This window comes from Corylus avellana, chromosome ca4 (genome assembly GCF_901000735.1).
Source record: "Corylus avellana chromosome ca4, CavTom2PMs-1.0".
NCBI classification, from domain to species: domain Eukaryota; kingdom Viridiplantae; phylum Streptophyta; class Magnoliopsida; order Fagales; family Betulaceae; genus Corylus; species Corylus avellana.
The window spans coordinates 3,614,160-3,634,212 of NC_081544.1; the positions used below are offsets into that span (position 1 = coordinate 3,614,160).

General features: G+C 33.2%; 2 protein-coding genes across 4 annotated transcripts; both read left to right on the plus strand.

Moving 5' to 3' along the window:
- Nucleotides 1–3,935: 3,935 nt before the first annotated feature.
- LOC132177871 (endo-1,4-beta-xylanase 5-like) lies at nucleotides 3,936–8,667 on the plus strand. The gene is made up of 8 exons (XM_059590350.1): nucleotides 3,936–3,966; nucleotides 4,132–4,178; nucleotides 4,282–4,501; nucleotides 5,226–5,389; nucleotides 6,354–6,452; nucleotides 6,677–7,009; nucleotides 7,102–7,551; nucleotides 8,299–8,667. The coding sequence occupies exons 1-8, from the start codon at nucleotides 3,936–3,938 to the stop codon at nucleotides 8,665–8,667; spliced, it is 1,713 nt and encodes a 570-aa protein (XP_059446333.1).
- A 2,199-nt stretch (nucleotides 8,668–10,866) lies between these two features.
- On the plus strand, nucleotides 10,867–17,586 carry LOC132179972 (adenylyl-sulfate kinase 3). Of its 3 annotated transcripts, none has more exons than XM_059592800.1 (8): nucleotides 10,867–11,362; nucleotides 11,756–11,896; nucleotides 13,089–13,238; nucleotides 13,432–13,550; nucleotides 13,707–13,791; nucleotides 14,918–14,964; nucleotides 15,882–16,000; nucleotides 17,488–17,586. In XM_059592800.1, exons 1-7 carry the CDS (start codon nucleotides 11,131–11,133, stop codon nucleotides 15,978–15,980), a joined length of 873 nt encoding a protein of 290 aa, XP_059448783.1. In that variant the 5' UTR covers nucleotides 10,867–11,130; the 3' UTR covers nucleotides 15,981–16,000; nucleotides 17,488–17,586. The 3 variants fall into 3 exon arrangements, with proteins under 3 accessions (XP_059448783.1, XP_059448782.1, XP_059448781.1); XM_059592799.1 differs by lacking the exon at nucleotides 17,488–17,586 and adding an exon at nucleotides 16,477–16,864; XM_059592798.1 differs by lacking the exon at nucleotides 17,488–17,586 and having other exon boundaries at nucleotides 10,868–11,362; nucleotides 15,882–16,289.
- Nucleotides 17,587–20,053: the final 2,467 nt, after the last annotated feature.

A 20,053-nucleotide genomic window follows, 5' to 3' on the forward strand; every position in this document is an offset into this window, starting at 1 on the left:
TAAATTTCAAAATTCATTTGAAAAGCCAGTTAAGTCGGTTAACCGATGATTTTTTTTTATTTTTTTTAGGGGAAACTTCACTAAAAACCCCAAAACTTCCACCCATTTTGAAATATCCCATTGAACTTCAAAATCTCTCAATTTAGTCCCCTGAACTTTCAATTGCTTTCAATTTGGACCCCTCCGTCAGATTTTAAACGTCACATGACGTTTATACCCCTGACTTTTGTATAAAATTTCAACTTCTAAAACGTTTTTTTATTTTTTAAAAAACAAAAATCAGGGATATTTTGGTTTTTTTTTTTTGAATTTTTAACAGCTAAAATTAATGAAATGGTCCAAATTGAGAGCAATTGAAAGTTCAGAAGGGGTATTTCAAAACGGGTGAAAGTTTAGGGGTCCTTAGTGAAGTTTATCATTTTTTTTATTACCTAGCTACCAAACTGAAATGAAGTTAAAATAGGAATTTACGGGTGGTTTGGTGTTAAATACTTACGTCCACTATTCTGAATAATCCTAAAGACTACATTATACGTGCTCATTGACTTATTTTGTCTGCAATACAAAGGCGCCCCTATATGGTAATTAGTAAATACAATTATAATAATCAAATCTCATTGATTTGTTTACAATCTCAATATTTTATTATAATCGACCCTTAAATAGAGAATATATGATATCAACCTAATGCTATAAGTCTTCTTAGAGTTTTTTTACAGTTATCCCAAATGTGATGTGACTTTTAAAATTACCGTTGAATTTGAGTAGTGATTTATTGACTTTTGATCTATTGGTAATTTTAAAAGCCACATCACATTTGGAATGACTGTAAGAGGACTCTCAAAAGACTTATACAGAACAGAAGACTATAATATGAAACACCCTTATATATTGAAAGTCAACTAAAAAATGGTTCTGGAAGAAGAGAGGTCATCTCAACTAACTCTCTCACCTTTGATAACAATTTCAATCTTCATTCTATTATGGGAAATGAAGGTGAATGGGGTTAAACCGGATGAAATAACCATAGTTAGCATTTAAAATCACAATTTTGGAAGAAGAGGATCGAAGAGTTATTTAAAGCCAACCAAGAAAAGCATTTTGACTTGTTCATCAGGAAGATAGAAAACATATATATATATATATATATATATATATATATATATATATATATAATCTCTATGTCTAGGACATTCAAATACCCAAGCAAAACACCACCATTTTGCAAAAAGCTTGAAAATGCTAAGATAAGAGCCAGAGAGAGAGAGAGTGAGAGAGAGACCAGAGACACAGAGAGAGAGAGAGAGAGAGAGACATACAACAGTCGATGAGAATGGGTTGGGAGAGCTTTGCATGGAGTAGTGGAGTTTGACAAATCCGACCAAAAAGAGTCCACTCCGTCTCTGGGCTTCCGCATCAGGTAATTGTCCCTGCCCATGGGGATCGGAGCATCCCCACCGCTGGGGGTGGCTAGCGGTGGGATGCCAGCTCCTTGGCAGACTTTTTTTTTAATAATTAATTTTTAGATTTTAATTTTAATAAAATAAAAAATTATTATTTTAAGGTGGCGCACCAAACATGCTGATCGAGGAAACTCTTTCAAATTCACGAAAAATTTAGGAAAAACTTAAGAAAATTTTCCTAAACTTTTACGCGTTTCAAAATTATTTTTATAGTTTAAAAACTCTCGATTAAGAATATCAAACTTTTAATTTCTTATAATTACCTAACTCAGTTAGGATTTTTTGTTAAATATTATCAAAATATACTTTTTTTTTTAATTATAAAAATAAAATAAAAAATTGTAAAGGTTTAGACGTTTATTTATTTATTTTTTTAAAAAAATGTATTTTGAGAATTTTGACAAGATTTAAGGAAAAATCCTAACAAAATGGGGTAATTAAAAGAAATTAAAAGTTTGATACTTTTAATTGAGAATTTTTAAGCTTTAGGGGTAGTGTCAAAACGAGTAAAAATTCAAAGAATTTTGTAAAGTTTTCCCAAATATTTAAGTTGTCAAAATTGATTTTTAAAAAGTGAATGAGTGATTTTAAATCGCGCCTTTACTCAAGGATTTATCATACATTTATCCAAAATAAAAAAATAACTATTATTATTGGAAATAAAACAAATAGAATAATTATTCTCATTTTGTAATATTGGAATAGAACTCTAAATATATATTTTTAACCAAATTTTTTAAAATTCCCTAATAATATAATTCTAATTTACAATTTTATGGACCTTTTTCAGACCCTAATTTTTAGTATCAAAATGTTGTCTTAGATTTTTAATTTGAGGAAATTAAATTAGGTGAGTTTCTTGTATTAGAAATACAAGTAAAATGTTTGTTTGATAATGTTTTTTTTTTATTTTTTATTTTTTCTTTGGTTTTCTCTTTTCAAAACAAAAATAGTAATAAGCAACACAAAACACTCAAAACTATTTTCACATTTATATCATATCATATCATAATTGGCAATATTTGTGGTGAGGCAAAAACATTAATAAACAAAAATAAAATAAAATAAAGTTCCAATTTTGTTTGAGAATATATACATATTTGGCAAGAAACTTCAAAAATTGATATTTAAAAAGGAGTATTAATTAAAGGAGAAAAAGGAAGGCTACCCAATTCTCATCAGACAGACAAACATATATACATCTCAAACTAGCATCATATATATATTCTTTCTATGATCAATATTTTCCAATTGTAGAATTTATTAATTAAGAGTTAATCCCAATAACAAGTAATTGGCAATATTGTAAAATCAGAAAACAGGCGATCTTTGAGGAGGCTACCTTCCCAGCATATAATATATTCATCTCATTCTCTGTATATATATCTTCATTCCATCAAGAGATACTGCTTTTCAATCTCTTTTTTGGCCTTTAATTTTCTTCCATTCTTTCAATACCCTTTAAACTCTCTCTCTCTCTCTCTTATCTATTTCTTAAACATAATTTTGATATTGACTGGTTCCTGTTGAAGAATATCCAGAGATTGGTGGCAACCAACAATATGCTTCTGCTGCTGTCGTTTTGTACTCTCCTTTTTGCAGGTTTGTTCTTCTACTTCTTCTCTCGTTGAAAGATGTAATATTTATATATATATACTTCTTCTTCTTCGCAAATATTGACGTGGGGTTGTCGTGAATCGTGGTGTTCTTTTTCTCGCTCATCATGTACTTTGGAAACATGCATAAACAAATAACGTACGTAGTAACGTACGCTGTTTTTAAGGAAGAATAATTTCCTTCAAGCTTTTCATGTTTCTGCATATTTTTCTTTTTCTTTTTTTTTTTTTTCCTGAGCGTTTGTGTGTGTGTATATATATATATATATATGTCACGTACGTGTTAATTATACATTGCAGTGGCATGGCCATTTTTCGTAGTTTTTTTTTTTTTATTTTCTTCATTTTTTTCTTGTTGTTGCCTTTTTGGCTTCTTTCCTCTTTATTATGTATGTAAAAAATTTCTGTTAAATAGAATATTCTTACAAAATATTTATTTTTGTTATATTGAATAAACATGTAAAAGATAAATCAAATCTTTTATGAGACATTCGATGACATGTAGTGTAAAACTCCTATTTTACAGCTTTCAATAGAAATTTGACACATTGTATAAAAACATCAAATACAATAGAGATGAAAACATAGTATCTTTAATTCAAATTAATCTCATGGACTTTTCTATTCATTTTAACCCAACGCCCACCACCCATCACCCATTACCGAACCTCCAAGCTCCCAACACTAATGTTTTCCAAAAACAACCAAGACGGTGGCTTTAGTTGTTTTGTTGATGGTTTTGTCGATGAGTATTTTGTTTCTGGGGTATTTTGTTAAGAGAAAAAAAAATTATTTGGTGTGAAGGGTTATATTTTTTTTGGCTTTTCAAACGACTTAGGCATCTACTTCTTATTCGATGGTGAAAAACACCCAATTTACAGGACAACGTGATTGAGGTTATTCTCATCTTTTATATATATATATATATTGGCATAATGCTTCATTTAATTACTTGTTAATTATTTTAATAAATAATTTAGCCATTTTTTTAGCATGCTAACTAAGCAAAATGACAAAAAAAAAAAAAATCCTATATTTTTTATTTTTGGCAGGGCTCGAAGCTAACGCTTTAAAATATGATCATGCGGCCAGCGCTAAGGCAAGCAATATTTATTCTTGCAATTAAATATTATAAGCTGTAAGTTGATTTTATGAATATGAAATCTAAAATTTACTTCTTCTTAATTGGTTGACAACCTCAGTGTTTGTTGAATCCCCACAAAGCTCAGTATGGTGGAGGAATTATCAAAAACCCTGAGTTGAATAAGGGGTTGAAAGGATGGTCTACATTTGGGAATGCAAAAATAGAACAAAGAGTGTCGAGAGGCAACCAATTCATTGTGGCTCATACCAGAACCCATCCACATGATAGTATCTCACAGAAGCTTTTTTTGGAAAAGGACAAGCTCTACACACTCTCTGGTATTTTATTTATTTCTCACACTTTTTTTTTTTTTTTTTGGGTTGGTATTAATATTGAGATTGTTGCACTTATTACCATTAATATGGATGGGGATCTCCTGAAATTACGCTGTCCAAATTTTATTGAAATTCGAATAGGGATCAGCTGTGATCGAGATTCACCTGTTCCGCCCAAGTGGACCTCCTGGCCACTCAAGGCTGCCTAGGTAGATGGGTCGTGCAACCCCCTCTCTTAAGCTACTTGAAACGTGATTGATATTAAGATTGTAACACTTGGGGATCTCTTGAAATTAAGCTATCCGAATTTTACTGAAATTCGGGTAGGGGGTGGTTGCGAGGTCCACTGATTGCCTAGCCTCACACCCTAAGTTGCCTGAAATACGTTTGCCTCGTAGCTCCTTCTCTTAAGCAACCCACAAAATGTGATTGATATTGAGATTATAACACTTGTTACCATCGATATGGCCATGAGGATCACATGAAATTTGGGTAGCTTAAAAGAAGCCGGGCTAAATGTGACTCACACCCTATGCTGCGTAGAGCAAATGGGCCTCACAGTCCCATTTCTTAGACTATCTACATTTTAGTGAAATTCAAACAACCTAATTTGAGTGGATCTCAATTCCAAATATACATGGATTAATTATTTTGGACATGTTTCTTGCTTTAACTAATTAGTATATATTAATTAAGTTCACTAATCTGCTTAGTTAATTTACCGCAGCTTGGTTACAAGTGAGCAATGGAAATGTGGATGTAACAGCCGTTTTCAAAACAAATACTGGCTTCAAACATGCTGGTGCTGTTACTGCCAAGACAAACTGCTGGTCCATGCTTAAAACTGGCTTTACTGTGAATGCATCAAGCCCAGCTGAGCTCTATTTTGAGGTGCTTTTCACTGTTTTTTTTTTTTTTTCATCAATTATACTTCCAACTTTAAGGTTACGTTTGGTAAGCAAATTATTCATTTTCCTAATGGAATAGTCATTTCGCATACCAAACTTAACATGAGTGTTGGTGCTTTTAGAAGAAGAAGCATGACTCCCTCCTTATTCCCCATAAGCTCCTTGCCATACCTAAACTAGCTAGCAGTAATTTAATCATTGTTAGCTTATGATAATCTATTGTTTGATTTGCGGTTTTAAAACGAGCAATTTTAAAATGTGCAGTTTGAAAAGGTAATTTTTAAAAACATAGTTAAGCATTTGCTAAAATTATAGTCTGACTTTTTAAAATCGTGCGTTTTAAAAAATGCACACTTTACCCGCGATTTTAAAACACAAATTTTTCTATGTTTTCAAATTGTAATTAAAAAAAAAAAAAAAAGCACTCTCCACCAATGATACATTTTATTTGTATTTGATTTAAAAGGTCCGTTTGGGATTGTGGCTTTAATAAATGCGATCTTAAAAATTGCGTTTTTGAAACCACGATTTTTTTAAATCGCAAAGGTGTTTGGTAAAATATGTTAAAAAGTATTTTTTATCAAATATTTGTTATGTGAAGTTGTAATTTTGGTTTAAATTTGCGCTTTTTCAAATAAACACCTATAACCTGTTTATAGAAATCGCAGATTTTTTTTTTTTTTTCCATTTTAAATTAAGTGTTTTTTAAATCATAATGTCAAACACTTTATGTTTTGCGATATTTTTTAAAAACACATATTATTCTTGCGAAATCGCAATCTCAAACGCACGCTTATAATTGTACTTTTAGTCTGCAAAATTGCAATGTAAAATGCACTATTGACATCATAAACTCACTTGAAGAACATTTGTCATCTAGAAATAAATGATTCTTTATGGATATATATATTCTTCATCATAAACTTAGCATTTGATATTTTCATCAGAGCGAGAATGCATCAGTTGATATATGGGTCGATAGCATCTCATTGCAACCATTCACCAAAGAGCAGTGGAAGTCCCATCAAGTTGAAAGCATTGAGAAGGTAAAATATGTAACATTTCAACCTGCTTTTATATCATTATTGGCGGTGGTTTAGTAGTCCAAGAAAATTCTTAAAGTGGTTGATACGTAGTAGGCGTGGATTCGAATATCCGCAATGAAGAATTACCCATATATGCTTAATTAGTATTAGCCGCCTTGGTTTTCACTAATGTTCTGGTGAGGTTGAATCAGACTATGGCTCAATTGGTCTCGACTTTTTTGCAGACGCGTAAGAGAAAGGTGAGAATCCATGCAGTTGATGAACAAGGCAATCCCATGTCCAATGCCACAGTCTCATTTGAACAGAAGAAACTGAGCTTCCCATTCGGCACTGCAATAAACAAGAACATCCTCACCAACACAGATTACCAAAATTGGTTCACCTCAAGGCCGTTCACAGTCACAGTATTTGAGAATGAAATGAAGTGGTATGCCAACGAACCATCCCAGGGCGAAGAGAAGTACGACGACGCCGACGCCTTGCTTCAGTTTGCACAACAACTCGGCATTGATGTCCGCGGCCACACCGTCTTGTGGGAAGATCCCCAGATGATACAGGTGAGCGAGATCAATAACGTTCGAAATCAAGACATTTGTTCTGTTACGCAGAGAGATGAATTTTAATCATTTAATTTATATTTTAATAACAGGGTTGGGTTTCTTCGCTCTCGTCCAGCGAACTTTCTGTAGCAGTAAACAAGAGGATTAAATCTGTCATGTCAAAGTACAAAGGGCAGGTAATTGCATGGGATGTTGTGAATGAAAACATGCACCACAGCTTCTTTGAAGACAAGCTTGGGAGCAGTGCGTCAGCAAGCTTTTACAAACGTGCTCAAACTATTGATGGAACAACCCCTTTGTTTCTGAATGAGTACAACACCATAGAGGACAGCCGAGATGGGTCATCAAAGCCAAATAAGTACCTGCAGAAGCTGGAAGAAATTCAGGGGTTTCATGGAAACAACAATTTGGAAATGGGGATCGGGCTCCAGGGCCATTTCAGCTATCCTCCAGACCTTTCTTACATTAGAGCTTCCCTTGATACTCTTGCTTCCAAAGGGTTGTCCATTTGGATTACAGAACTGGATGTTAAAAATAGCGTTGGTGATGACCAGGTAAAAATAACATTTCTCTAATTTGGAAACACTTCATTTGCCCATATGTTTCCGTACTTTTGCAATCATACTCTTAAAGTTTAAAAAGTTTGTAATACTATCGAGTTCTTATGTTTTAAAAGTTTGCAATGTCATTCCTCCAAAAGAATTTTCAGTTAAATCCTAACAGATGACGATAAAATACCCAAAATACCTCATTTCTTTTTTAAAAAAATTGCAATTGTGACTTTTGAAGACATATGGCCAAGCCATGGTTTTTTTTAAAAAGGAAAATGCTTATTTTCTTTCTCTAGTTCTTCTTCCATTCTCGTACTTTTTAAAATCACCACAAGATTTGTAGGGCCATATAGGTTTCACCAATGGTCCCCACAAATCCAATAATGATTTTGAAAAGTAGAAAGATGTGAGAAGAATGAAGAAAGTATACAGGTGTAAGTAACACTTTTTTTTAATAGTTTTACAGGGATATAAGGGACATTTCATATATTTACTGCCAAATTTAACCCTAAACCCTAATGATAGGTGTGGCATTGCAAACTTTTAAACACATGAAAATTTGACATCGTAACTTTTTTAACCTTTGAGGGCTAGTATGATTGCAAAATTATGTGCCGAAACATGCACCCAGAGGTAAGTTGTTGTTTCTTGGACAACATTTGCCTAGAAGGATTGCTTGTTTATGTTCTTCTATTCACTGTTGTTGTTTCTTGGACTATGTATATTTGCGTGCAGACACAAGCACAGTACTTGGAGCAAGTTCTATGGGAATTACACGCCCACCCGAGTGTCAATGGAATCATGTTGTGGACAGCATGGTCGCCAGGGGGATGTTACAGAATGTGCTTGACAGACAACAATTTCAACAACTTGGCAACCGGCGATGTTGTGGACAAGCTGATGCAGAAGTGGGGTTCCAAGGCCATGGTAGGCACAACAGACGCAGATGGAGTCTTTGAGGCCTCCTTATTCCATGGAGACTACCAAGTGAAAATCAGTCACCCTAAGGTTGCAAGTTCCAACTTGGGTCAAAGCTTTGTGGTGTCGTCGGCCTCAAAAGATACATCGGAGCAACCAACATTGGTTGTCCAAGTTTCAGCGTGATACCCTGGTAGGACTGAGTCAAGCTAACCTATAGTGTTATAGCTCAATTAGACTCGAGTGAGTGCATGCAATTCTCACCGTCTAAGTTCTCATCAAACATTATGCTCTTGTCTCAGTAGAAGAATAGAAAGCACAAAATTTTATAAAAGAAACATGAATAAATGTTAATGCACGTGGCGATCTATTAAACGATTGTTTTGAAATAATTTTGGAAGATCAGTACTTGATATGAACTGATCTTCCTTCACTTGTAATTGTAATTGTATGGGTAAAATAAGTGATATCCATAATTGATTTGGATGATCATAAAGCATAGAAGTGATTATTTTGAATGAAATCTTTGGTTTATGGTGCATGTAGTGTGAATTTGTTCAAGAGAGATTTGACTTACATTAAACAACTTAGCAAATACTTTAATAGTCAATTCAAAAAAAAAAACTTTAATAAGAAAAAATAAATAAATTCAATTTGAAAAAGTCCTATATTCTAACTTCCTCAAAATCAAGGTGGAAGCTAATTAAGTGAATTTTTTAAATTTTTAAATTTTATTTCTCTTTCTAGTTTACTCTGTTTATAATGGGCTCTTCCACGTGACTCTTGAGGAACTTCTTTCACATTGTTTAATTCATCTAAGACCACATTGTAGTTGTACTTCTTGCTGGGGAAATACGTGGCTGAATTTGCATTATAGGTACAATTAGCCTGTTTGCCAATGGGCCTGGGCTGATACTGGCAGCCTCAATCCAAAAAAAAAAAAAAAATTTACTTAAAAATTAATCTTAACATCTCTACTTTTTATACCACATCAATTATTTTTTTTATTATTATTCGAATAAAAAAATTACTATAAAATAAATTTTTTACTTCTTTTCATTTAAAATATATTTTTTTACTTTTTCCTACAAAATATTTTCACTAAAATCAATCAAATACGTTTACCCAAAAAAAAAAAAAAAAAAAATCTTACAACACCGACTTTGATACAATACCAGCCCAAGGCCATGAGTAAACATGGCCAACAATTCAATGATGTGTTGAACGAGGAGATGTCAGCTTTTGCGTCTTTTACTTGAGAAGATGACATCTCCTCGTATTCAATACATTTAAGAATGCTAAGCAACAATTTTTTTAATATATATATAATATAATATAAAGTCCAAAAAGGTGATAGAGACTAATATGACAAATTGAAAACTATTACATATATATATATATATATATATAATAGTTAAAATTCGAGGAAATGTCCTTGTATAATGTTCAAAGAATTCTAAGGTTGATATGGTGTTGAGCGCTGCTAATACTATTACAACTTTTGTTACAAGTTTCTTATAAGGTTACAAAATTTTTTTAAGTCAGGAGAAATTTTTTTTTTTAACTTATTCTATTAAGTAATAAGTAATATTCGATATTTTTGAGTTTCTAAAAAATTAATGTTTGAGTTCTTAGATTAGTGGAATGACAATAAATGACTGTTAAAATATTAAAAAAAAAACATGTGAGAGATGACATTTGTCACTTATTAGAGTAGGTTAAAAGAAATTTTGAAATTTCTGTTATTATTATAAATTAATATAAATGTCTATGTAATATTTATCACGTTTGGTCTAGACATTTGAGTTGTGGATATAAACGTTATCCTGACTTTTGAGTCGAGGAAGAAGAGTTTCGGTTGGAGGTTTGTCTATCTTCAGTTTTGAGGAATAAGCACAAATTATGCATTAGTTTGAATCTGTTTGGCACATATCTATTTCTTTTATATGTAAAATAGTCATGGGTTAGTGGATTAGTTTTGGGTTTAGAATGTAATACATCATCTGTGACGCCTGTAACTTCATAACTTTGACTATAGTTGCGTGTAAGAGCTTTATGCTCATTATTTCTATAAATGAGACTGATATGAATTCCGTTTAAAAAATATATATTTATTACGTCAATTATTAAAATATAATCTAAAATGTAACAATTTATATAACATTTCATCACGTCAACTATTAAAATATAGATGGTCGGCCCATCGGGTGTTAATCTATGTGAATTTTAGTATCCAAACATTTTTTTTTTTTTTTTTTTTTGTAACAATATCCAAACATTTTCAATCACAAAAGATTAGTCGACATAGTTCTGCACTCCACAAATGGAGAACACGTGGGAACATGAAATAGGCCATTAATGGACCCATGCTAATGTTGCAAGCTTTTTCAAGATCTTCTTTGCTCCCAAACCCCTTTATATACATAAAATTCACTTCATGCCCATTTCAAAGCCCAACGGTCACATTACTCAATTAGCCACAATCCTGAACATCCTCGCCACCATTAAAATTTCCCAAATCTCCTTATACCACCCAATTTCTCCAAAATGAATCTCCCATATATTCATATAAATGTGCTTATTTGTACTTTTTAATTATTTTACTTTTTTATAATTAAAAAATATTGTATTTTTATTGTGAGATTAGATATGATTAGTATTGGAGGGAAACCACCGCCAACGCTTATTACGGCGACGGGGCTCGATTCCTCATCGTTGCCGAAGCTAGGGTTCGTCATCGCGAGCGCACCCAGTGGCGGTTCCGTAATTAATTTGAGATCTAGGGGATCTTTGCGGATTAAGGCGGTGGAGGGGTCGAGGAGGATCAGCTTGAAGGGGAAGGTGGACGATTCGAATGACGAGTCGACGAATGGGCATGCTGGTAATTCTTGTCATTTCTAAGTTTTGCTTGGGTATGGAATTTTACTTTTTGCTTTGACGGTTTGTTTGGTTGGCGAGAAATTTCAGGAAAATGTTGGAAAACTTTTTTTTTTTTTTTATTCATCGAAAATGTGAAAATATTTGGGAGAAAGAAAATGTGGGGTTTTTGCTTCTATTTATTTATTTTTTTTTCGGCTTTTTCGGATGTGGGAAATGTATGAGGCAATGAATTTGCTTTTATGGCGTGTTGGGTTGTTGAGAAAGTGAAAGAATTAAAGAAAGGAAAGGAAAAGATCTGAATTTGTTCGCTTTTAATTGAACTGTAATGTGCCCATGTATGTAGATAGTAGTTTTGGATTGTATTGTCCAGGTTTCTGACATGTTTTCTGATTAGGGAGAAACTTTAGCCAGTTATCTACCATTGGGAGCTCAACAAACATCAAGTGGCATGAATGTTCAGTTGGAAAAATTGATAGGCAGAACTTACTCAAACAGAAAGGATGCGTAATATGGATCACGGGTCTCAGCAGTTCAGGTTCGATGTTGTTATTTTCATTGACTAATGTTGGATGTTGTGTTTATGCTAAGAGTGATTTATGTACCTCTTAGTGGTTTTTTTATTTAATTGAGATGGTTTTTTATGTCTGGGTTTATAGGGCTTGCGGTCTTTTTCTATCATCTCAGATCAAGTTTTTTATATTTATGAAGAAATAGGGATGCATATGGCAAATCTTTTAATTTCAAATGACACTTGGGTCTGATCCTTTTCATTGGGTAACTATATTAATTTTGGTTAAAAAATCTTCGCTTTTGAATTTGCAAAATGTGATATGATTTTCATATTCAGGGCATATCATCTATGCTATAATTTCTGTTAATACTGTTTCACATATTCTTAATATGGTAGGACTCAGTATCATGGAATTTTGTAATTAAATTGTGGGAGCAGCTTTAAACCAAATGTACTAAAATTTCTATTGGATTTTGTCTTCAAGGAGTTGATTTTCGTCAATGAGATAGTCAATAAAATGAGGTAGTGATGTTCCTATGGGCCAAATATCACGTAACATTGATGCAAATGGTTGTTCTACAAAATGGGATAACATGGTATTGACATAGCGTGACAGAGTTTATAATAATCTAAGAAGCATTTGTAAGGAATAAAAACAATCAAACATTACTTAGCGGATGAAGTCTTAAGAAAGCAGACGATGCCAGTTTTTAACAGTTATAGACTTGGTTTCTTCTACGAATGAAAAGCACATTACATACAATTGAACCTAGGAGCATATTTCGTAGTCTGTTTGATTGATTAGCGAAACACTCTCACTCTGCTTTTTACCTGAAATAAGCTTGCTACATTACCAGTCTATTAAAAGAGGAGATTAAATCTACTAGTTGGTGTATTTTAACCTTGCAACTGTTAACAACTTCGTCATTCTTTTTCCTTAACTTTACTCATTCAGACAGTAAGATTGGTTCATTGTTGAGCCTGATTCTAGGCCTAAGGGGAAAAGTTTTTGAATTTTAAAAATGTGACTTTTCACCTTCAGAGCACTCCGCGGAGTTTAGTTTCTGAGTCAGGCTATGAGACTTGTTTGGATTCTTAGTGGTACTTTATTATGTTGTGGGGAAAGTATGTGTTGTATGAGATCAATTTAACATAAACGTTTCCTTTATTTATTTTTTATTTTTATTTTTTTAATCTTTTACCGTTTATCTTGTAGGGAAGAGCTCTGTGGCATGTGCTTTGAGTCAGAGCTTGCATCGGATGGGTAAGCTGTCTTATGTTCTTGATGGGGACAATGTGAGGCATGGCCTGAATCATGACCTTGGTTTTAAAGCAGAAGATCGTGCAGAGAACATACGGAGGGTTGGTAAGTCTTGCTCTAGTGGCTCTTCTTTTTGTTCCTCAAAGAATTAATTTGTCATGCTACTAAGTTGTAGCATTTATAATGTTTATAGTTGATAAGTTATTCAGGCAAACGGTACCTATCAAATGCGGCTTATGAATTTTCTTGATTAATTAATTAATTATGTTTTTTTTTTTTCACTTTCTATATCTTTTAGGCGAGGTAGCAAAGCTGTTTGCAGATGCTGGAGTTATATGCATTGCTAGTTTGATTTCTCCTTACAGAAGGGATCGGGATGCGTGTCGTGCACTATTACCAGATGGGGATTTTATTGAGGTTGTTGATTCTTGAGTTCATGACTGCTTTTGAACTGTGATCCAGAAGTTTTATTCAAATTATTTGCTAGGAAATGAACCCTGGAAAATGATTACAAAGACAGAATGAAAATGGTACCACTGTTTTCAATCACACTCAAAATGCTTGATATAACAGGTTTTCATGGATGTGCCACTCCAAGTTTGTGAGGCAAGAGACCCAAAGGGCTTATATAAGCTTGCACGTGCTGGAAAGATAAAAGGTAACAGTAAAATAACATTCTAATTTTTGTTGATTAATGGCTTTTGCATTTTGATGGCCTGTGTGATACTTCCAAATTTCTTTCTTGAAATTTTAATTTTTAGCCTCTTGAGATTGAGCTAAATTTTGCTTAATTATAGCTTTTAAAGGGTAAATTATTTTTGATCTAATTATGGACTTGGCATCCACAACATGCTCTGCATGTGATAAATGGCTCTCGGTCTTTTGTTTACTTGAAGAGAAAAGAGATAGACACGTGGCAACAACCTCACATTATATTTGTTTTCTATTTTTGGCGCTTAAGTTGAGAGAAAGTTAGAGAGAGTTAGTTTGGGTGTTTGGTAGAGATCAAGAAAGACTGGTTGAAAAGTCAAGTTGTTGATTTATATACTAAAATAGATATGGTTTGATACCAGATGCGTGCAAAATAGTTTGTGAAAATCCTGATAATGTCCGTATTCTTATTATTCTTAGTCGTTTTTGCCGTTCACGTGACAGTATTATACATGAATCATGGTAAGTTTACAGACTGAAGAGTTTTGGACTTTTTTATGTTACCAGCCCCAGCTATCTGGTGCTCTACTCACAATGAGGGGATGAGGAAGATATTTGCCTCTCACTTGGGCCTGTTGCTATGGACCCTCTCACTTCATATGGTATAGGCATGTGGGTAATAGAAAGCTAATGGTTAATGGGATGAATCCCCAAAAACAAAACACTTTTTCAGTCATTTAGGCCTGAGAGGAAATATAGTTGAGTGAACTATGCGAATGAAAACTGTACTATGCATATGGCAACCTTTAAAAGGCACCTTTGGTGCTATGCCGAATCGCACCATTGATGAACCAGTTGGAAAGGTTCAAGTGGTAGCACGCACTTTTGGATGAAACTATCAAATCCATCAATAAATATGTTAAAGAGCTTTGACCCAGCCTAAAGTGGACTAGATAATCAGTGTCTCAACTTATATTTCAAAAATAGCTTTAGTGTGTAAAATAATGTAATTGTACAATGATGCATATGTTCTTCATTTTTACATGGATTTGTAATCAAATGGCCGTAGCATGATGGCCAGTTTTATTCTGTTGTTAATTGTTAAAATCTAATATCATTTTGGAAATTTTCAGGCTTTACTGGTATTGATGATCCATATGAGCCCCCATTAAATTGCGAGGTATGTATATTTTCTCGAGAAAGTAGAATATGTTTGATAAGCTTAAACATGAAGAGATGTAAAAACACACATACGCTTGAATGCAAAGCATCTCTCACAAGAGTTCTAACACACTTTATTATGCAACAGTGTGCTTTCTTCTGATTTTTGAAGCAGCTTAAGAGTAATAATGATTCCTAATGCTGTATCTAAACTCAAATAAAATTGCTTGTGGAGCTCCTTTCAGGAAATACTTGAGAATTCTAAAATGGTCGAATCAATAAAACAGTAACATGATAAAGCACTTTTTAGAATTTAATCTACTTTCCCTGAAGTGGCTCCCAATTTCTCTATGTCAGGTGCATTTGCTTGATTTGTCTTTAGGCATAGGGAAAAAAAACTTGTGCTGGGATAGTTTAGTTGATTGTATGTGCAACTGCAACCACTGATGCTTGTTTATCTATAATAATAAAAAAAGATCATAATAACTGCAACATAACAAGTGTTTATATACTTTCTGAAAGAAGTGTTCCTATTTCGGCCTTTTATCTCTCAGTTTTGCTGGGATAGTTTAGTTGATTGTATGTGCAACTGCAACCACTGGTGCTTGTTTATCTATAATAATAAAAAAAGATCATAATAACTGCAACATAACAAGTGTTTATATACTTTCTGAAAGAAGTGTTGCTATTTCTAATGTTTGGGCCTTTTATCTCTCAGTTTTGCTGGGATAGTTTAGTTAATTGTATGTGCAACTGCAACCACTGATGCTTGTTTATCTATAATAATAAAAAAAGATCATAATAACTGCAACATAACAAGTGTTTATATACTTTCTGAAAGAAGTGTTCCTATTTCTAATGTTTGGGCCTTTTATCTCTCAGTTTTTGTTGCTGTTGCTTTAGCTGAAATTGAGATGGGTATATTTTGTTCCTCAGATAGTATTAGAATATAAAATTGGAGGCGGTGCTTCCCCATGTGAAATGGCTGAAAAAGTGCTTTCTTTCCTGGAGAAGAAGGGGTACCTACATGCATAATAGCAAGATGTAGCAAGATGGTGGGTCTCTCCACTTGGCTTTCTAAGTTTTTGTTTTGAATAAATCTATTCTTCACACCTATTTTATTACATCCACTTCACACTGGCTGACATGGCATGAGTTGAATGGCCACTTAAAAAGCAAAACCTCCATTTAGCTCATGCTACGGTAACAATGTAAAGTGAGTGTGATAAAATGGGTATGAAGTTTAATATTACTCATTTGTTTTACAATACAGCAATCGCAACAGATGTGTGTTTGAATATTATATGTTTTCACATTAATTGATTAATTAAGGACAAGTATTTCCTCCAAGTGAGTCTAATAAGTTGTTGTATGTCCTTTTAATATGTGCTTCTCACATGCTCTTTTAATATGATTAACATAATTCCTCCTCCGTTAACTCCTAACAAGTCTAAAATTCCTTCTCTCAAACACACATAGGAGTCCAAAAATCTCTCTCCTTAAAGTGTTCATTTCCCTCTCTCTCTCTCAGACACGGTCTGAAAAATTGCCGTCGGAGCTGTTAAAATGGGTCCGTATCGGAGTGATGGCTAGAGAATCAAATGTAAAGGGATTAAGGAGAAGGATTTGGAAGAGTTGTTGGACAGAGTCACAAAAGTTGGAGAGGCAGCAGGTTCAATGGTGAAACACATGACCATATATCTTCTCACCACCTAGATAGTGCTTTCACACAAATCGCTTTGGCCGGTTAAGATTTGATAATTTTGGGAGAGATTAAGACACCAACCTCTTCTTGGTCGGTTGCTAATCTATATGCAATTAATAAAGCTTATAGCAGCTGGTTTTATGTCTATTTCAGAGAAATATTACATGATTTGGATGCAACCCTTTATGGCAAGTTAAGCAAACCTCAAACAAGAGGCTGTGGACATTCTCTCTAAATTTCATGAGATTCTTTAATTGAAAGTTCACAGGAAAATTTGAAGAGGCATATGTTAAAACCCAATCAGAAACTACTGAAAAAGTGGATAATATATGGTGCGTATTGTTGGCTTAGTAATTGGTATAGCCACTTGGCTGAAAATTGTAGGGCAGTTTCTTGAAGAAGGGATAATCCACAATTGATTTGAGCATTTCTAACATTTACAGCTCTTTCACTAGTGGGAAATCAAATTTTACATACTTTTCATGAAGCATTTTCTTTTCTTTTTATGTAATAATTAGACTGTAAGCCCTCACAAGAACACAAAAAAAAAAAGTACCATGTTCTTGAAGAAAAAGTAAAGCTTTTAACTATTTGGTGCATTTTAGTTATAAGTAATTGATGTGTGAAAAAAAAAAAAAAAAAAAACCATACCTGCACTTCAATTAATTACCACTCACGCATTTTAACAAGCATGTTCATACAACACAGTTCCTTGAAAGATTACAGAATCTCTCAAATACAAATGAAATTCTTCCTGTAAATTTCTCTCAAATACAAAGAAAGCATACAAATGAGAGACATTATTAGTTGTCCTCCAATAATTTTTGCCTTTTCCAGGACTTCGCAATCCTCTTGGAAATGCAATAAAGAGTGGACTGGATGGCAATCATGGCTTCCATCACATACGAATAACCCTTTTGCTTCACAAATTTCAATATTCTCATCAACTGCACCTTCCTCCTCTGTGGCACCCATTGAACCTATACCTCCAACTGTTGTGACTTTGCCCAGTATGGAATAAAATGAATGGGAAACGATTCAGTTAGTTATATTTTAAGAATATTTTTGTCTTTTTATTTTTTTAAGGAACAAAAATACCCATATATGATAACTAACTGCTAATTCTAACAGCTCCTCTTTAATCTTTCTTTTTAATAAGTAGTCAACAAATATCATTAAAAGCATAATAGCGTCCCTAACGTTTAAGCGAGAGAGAGAATCTTGGACTTCTTTATGTGTTTGAGGGAGAAGAAATTTTAGATAATAGAAGAAGAGTTGACGGTGGAGGGACTCTGATGTGTCTAATGCCATGTAGAAATGTATAACGAAATATATAGATTGTAAGAGAGAGAACAAAAGTAGAGAGAAAAATATAAAATACAAGAATTAGGACTACATTTTTAATGCTGAACTATATTGAATTATATTATATTAGATGATATTTATAGAGAAAGTAGGGTGTAGTAAATAGATAGAGATTCTCAGCAATTTTGTTGTTCATATTGCTTGGAATTCTGGCAAAAAATGTGAGAGAGTCTTAGCACATCTACTCGAACAAATTTCAAGCAACTTGGCTACCTGCTTGGGTAGGTGGTCTGCATAGAAACTCTTTCACATCTGTTGAAAATCCGGATGCGTAGTAAATAAAACAAGATAGACTAAATAAGGTAGGCAATTGAAGGGGCTTTATTGGCTTACACCTTGGTGGAGTTGTGGTGACGGACTCGCTTTCCCAAGCAGTAGCTATGGCTTAAACCGAACATTTCACAGTGGGTGAAAACACCGATGGTAACGCCCAAGGTGGAAAATTACATTGGTTGCCCCTTCCCACCTTTAAAAAAAAAAAAAGAAAAAAAAAGAAAAAGGTAGGCAATTGATGACAAACTTACAATAAAACAAATTCAAGGCTTAAGATGGAAAGTAACTTAGCATGAAAAATATTATAGTATGAAAAAGCATGAGTTGGAAAGAGAAGGATTTTTTCTTTTTTGCTGAACCGGATTCGGCATGGCAGGTATCAATATGTAAGCGTAAGCTCGGCCTTCTTAACTATTAATGAAGATGATGATAAATAATAGCATAAAGAAGAGAGCGGCTCACCTCTAGTTGAGTTAGTTTCATTTTTCTCCGACGTGTGGCTTAGGATTTGCCACGCTAGTTAAATAAAATACGAGGGTCCAAAACAGTGGCTGAGCCAGACAACTTATATTGGGGGTGCCACTAAAATTTTTTTGGCCTTCTAACAATTTTCTCTACCCTAAAAATTTGGTAATTCAAACAATATATGTATCATAAAAAAAATATCCATAAAAGTTTATAAATATGTGCTTGAATTGATATATTATAAATGTAACAGGTCGGCACTAAATCAAAAAGCCAAAAATACAAACAATAAAAGTATCTAGAACTGCACTTTACTGTCTTTTAGAAGTACAAAATCTTCAAGTAGCGAATTTAAATTGAAATTCTCAGCACTTTCCCTTTCAATATGGAGAACTATACTATTTGCAAGAAAATCGTTCTCATTTTATTGCGAAGTCGTGTTTTAACAATTTTCATTGCTGAAAATGGTTGTTCGGTAGTTGCTATAGACACTAGAAGAGTCAAAACAAAAACAATTATCCTTTACAAGTCTTCATAATTGGTTGATAAGGTCTTTTTTGTAGATATGTCTTTAGAATTTGGTCTCATTTTAGATTTTTTTTTTTTTTTTCCTTAAGGAAAGATCTATTGACATACTTACTACCTCGACATGACTTGGTTAGAATTTGATTGGAACTTACTAAAATCATTGGTGATCTTCATGATAGTTGGCAATTAGAATTATGTATTTCATACAATTAAAACATGTAACAAAAAATATATATTCATTAGAAAAATAATTTAATTGAACAATCTAAATATAAAAAGTTTAATCATAAAATTTTACAAGCAATTGGTATGAATTATTGAAGGCTTTAAGACCTATACTTAGGGGTTTATTTATTTATTTTAATTTTTTTTAACTATAAACGTTAGGCTTTTTTTTTTTCTTTTCTTTTTTTAATCATGTTGTAAAGTGCTGCTATAAGAGTTTAAAAGGTTTGAACTTTTGGAAAGTATTTGGAGTTTGGTCTCTCAACCAAACTTAGTGGCCCACTCATGTGTTAAAAGAAAGAAGGTAAGGCAGTGGTCCATTGATGCATTAAGCCCATTGACCGATTGACTTATTGTAATAAAGAAGCTGCAATAGTCCACAAACAGACAAAAATTTATTTAAACGATACGTTTAACAAGTGAAATGTTTGTCATCGTCTTCTTTCCCTTTTCATATAACCTAAACCTAAAAGCCATAAACACTGAAATTGTTGCAGAAAAATTTCTAGAGATCCAGCACTGCTTGAGTCGTTTGCCTCTTATGTTT

Excerpts from the sequence above, each read along its gene's own strand:
- LOC132177871 (XM_059590350.1), top strand. The coding sequence starts at position 3,936 with ATGGTGAAAAACACCCAATTTACAGGACAAC. Across the intron at positions 6,453-6,676 it reads AAGTTGAAAGCATTGAGAAG|ACGCGTAAGAGAAAGGTGAG; the intron begins GTAAAATATGTA and ends ACTTTTTTGCAG. Across the intron at positions 7,552-8,298 it reads AACTGGATGTTAAAAATAGC|ACACAAGCACAGTACTTGGA; the intron begins GTTGGTGATGAC and ends ATTTGCGTGCAG.
- LOC132179972 (XM_059592800.1), top strand. The coding sequence starts at position 11,131 with ATGATTAGTATTGGAGGGAAACCACCGCCAACGCTTATTACGGCGACG. Across the intron at positions 13,551-13,706 it reads CAGATGGGGATTTTATTGAG|GTTTTCATGGATGTGCCACT; the intron begins GTTGTTGATTCT and ends TTGATATAACAG. Across the intron at positions 13,792-14,917 it reads ACGTGCTGGAAAGATAAAAG|GCTTTACTGGTATTGATGAT; the intron begins GTAACAGTAAAA and ends GGAAATTTTCAG.